This window comes from Eimeria mitis, genomic scaffold, assembly GCF_000499745.2.
Source record: "Eimeria mitis Houghton genomic scaffold, Emh_scaff9363, whole genome shotgun sequence".
Lineage (NCBI taxonomy): Eukaryota > Apicomplexa > Conoidasida > Eucoccidiorida > Eimeriidae > Eimeria > Eimeria mitis.
The window spans coordinates 1-870 of NW_013576899.1; the positions used below are offsets into that span (position 1 = coordinate 1).

General features: G+C 51.7%; 1 protein-coding gene across 1 annotated transcript; it reads right to left on the reverse strand.

Annotated features, from left to right (window-relative positions):
• Window positions 1-9: 9 nt before the first annotated feature.
• EMH_0097040 (uncharacterized protein) lies at window positions 10-616 on the reverse strand (the record flags this gene model as incomplete). The annotated part of the gene is made up of 2 exons (XM_013502480.1): window positions 10-32; window positions 280-616. 2 exons carry the CDS (start codon window positions 614-616, stop codon window positions 10-12), a joined length of 360 nt encoding a protein of 119 aa, XP_013357934.1.
• Between the last annotated feature and the right edge of the window lie 254 nt (window positions 617-870).

Here is an 870-nt window from a genome sequence, read left to right on the forward strand (position 1 = left end):
AGCATTAAACTATAAACGCTTTTGTCGTGGCCCTGTAGCAGCAGCAGCAACAGCAGCAGCAGCAGCAGCAACAGCAGAAGAAAAGGAATAGAAACAGATATAGCAACAACAGCAACAATTGCAGATATTATATAAATAAAAATAAAAATAAAAATAAAAATAAAAAGCAAAATACAACAATCCAAATAAATACTGCAGCAAATTCAGATACAGCAGCAGCAGCAAGTGCAGCAGCAGCAAGAGATACAGCAGCAGCAGCAGCAGCAGCAGCACCCCCACCACCACCATCATCACCACCACCACCACCATCACCACCAGCATCACCGGCAGCAGCAGCAGCATCATCAGCATCAGCACCACCACCATCACCACCACCACCACCAGCACCACCATCACCAGCAGCAGCAGCAGCACCACCACCACCACCATCACCAGCACCATCACCATCACCATCATCATCACCAGCACCACCATCACCACCCCCACCACCATCACCACCCCCACCACCATCACCATCACCAGCAGCAGCAGCAGCAGCAGCACCACCACCACCACCACCAGCATACCTTAAGTTCTTTAACATTTCCATTAGCAAGAAATGCGTGTATACGTCCATCAGCCAGGCCGGCGAAGAGGGCCCCCCCCAGCAGCCGCAAGCAAACTATCTCTTCCTTTATATCTGTTGCTGATACTAAACAAAACTCTAATAGGGGGGCCCCCCGGCTATCTACGTCGCCACCTGAACCACCCTGACATAGCTGCCAACGCTGCAGCAGCAGCAGCAGCAATAGCAACAGCAACAGCAGCAGCAGCAGCAGCAGCAAAAGCAGCAGCAGCAGCAGCAGCAGCAGCAGCAGCAGCAGCAAAAGC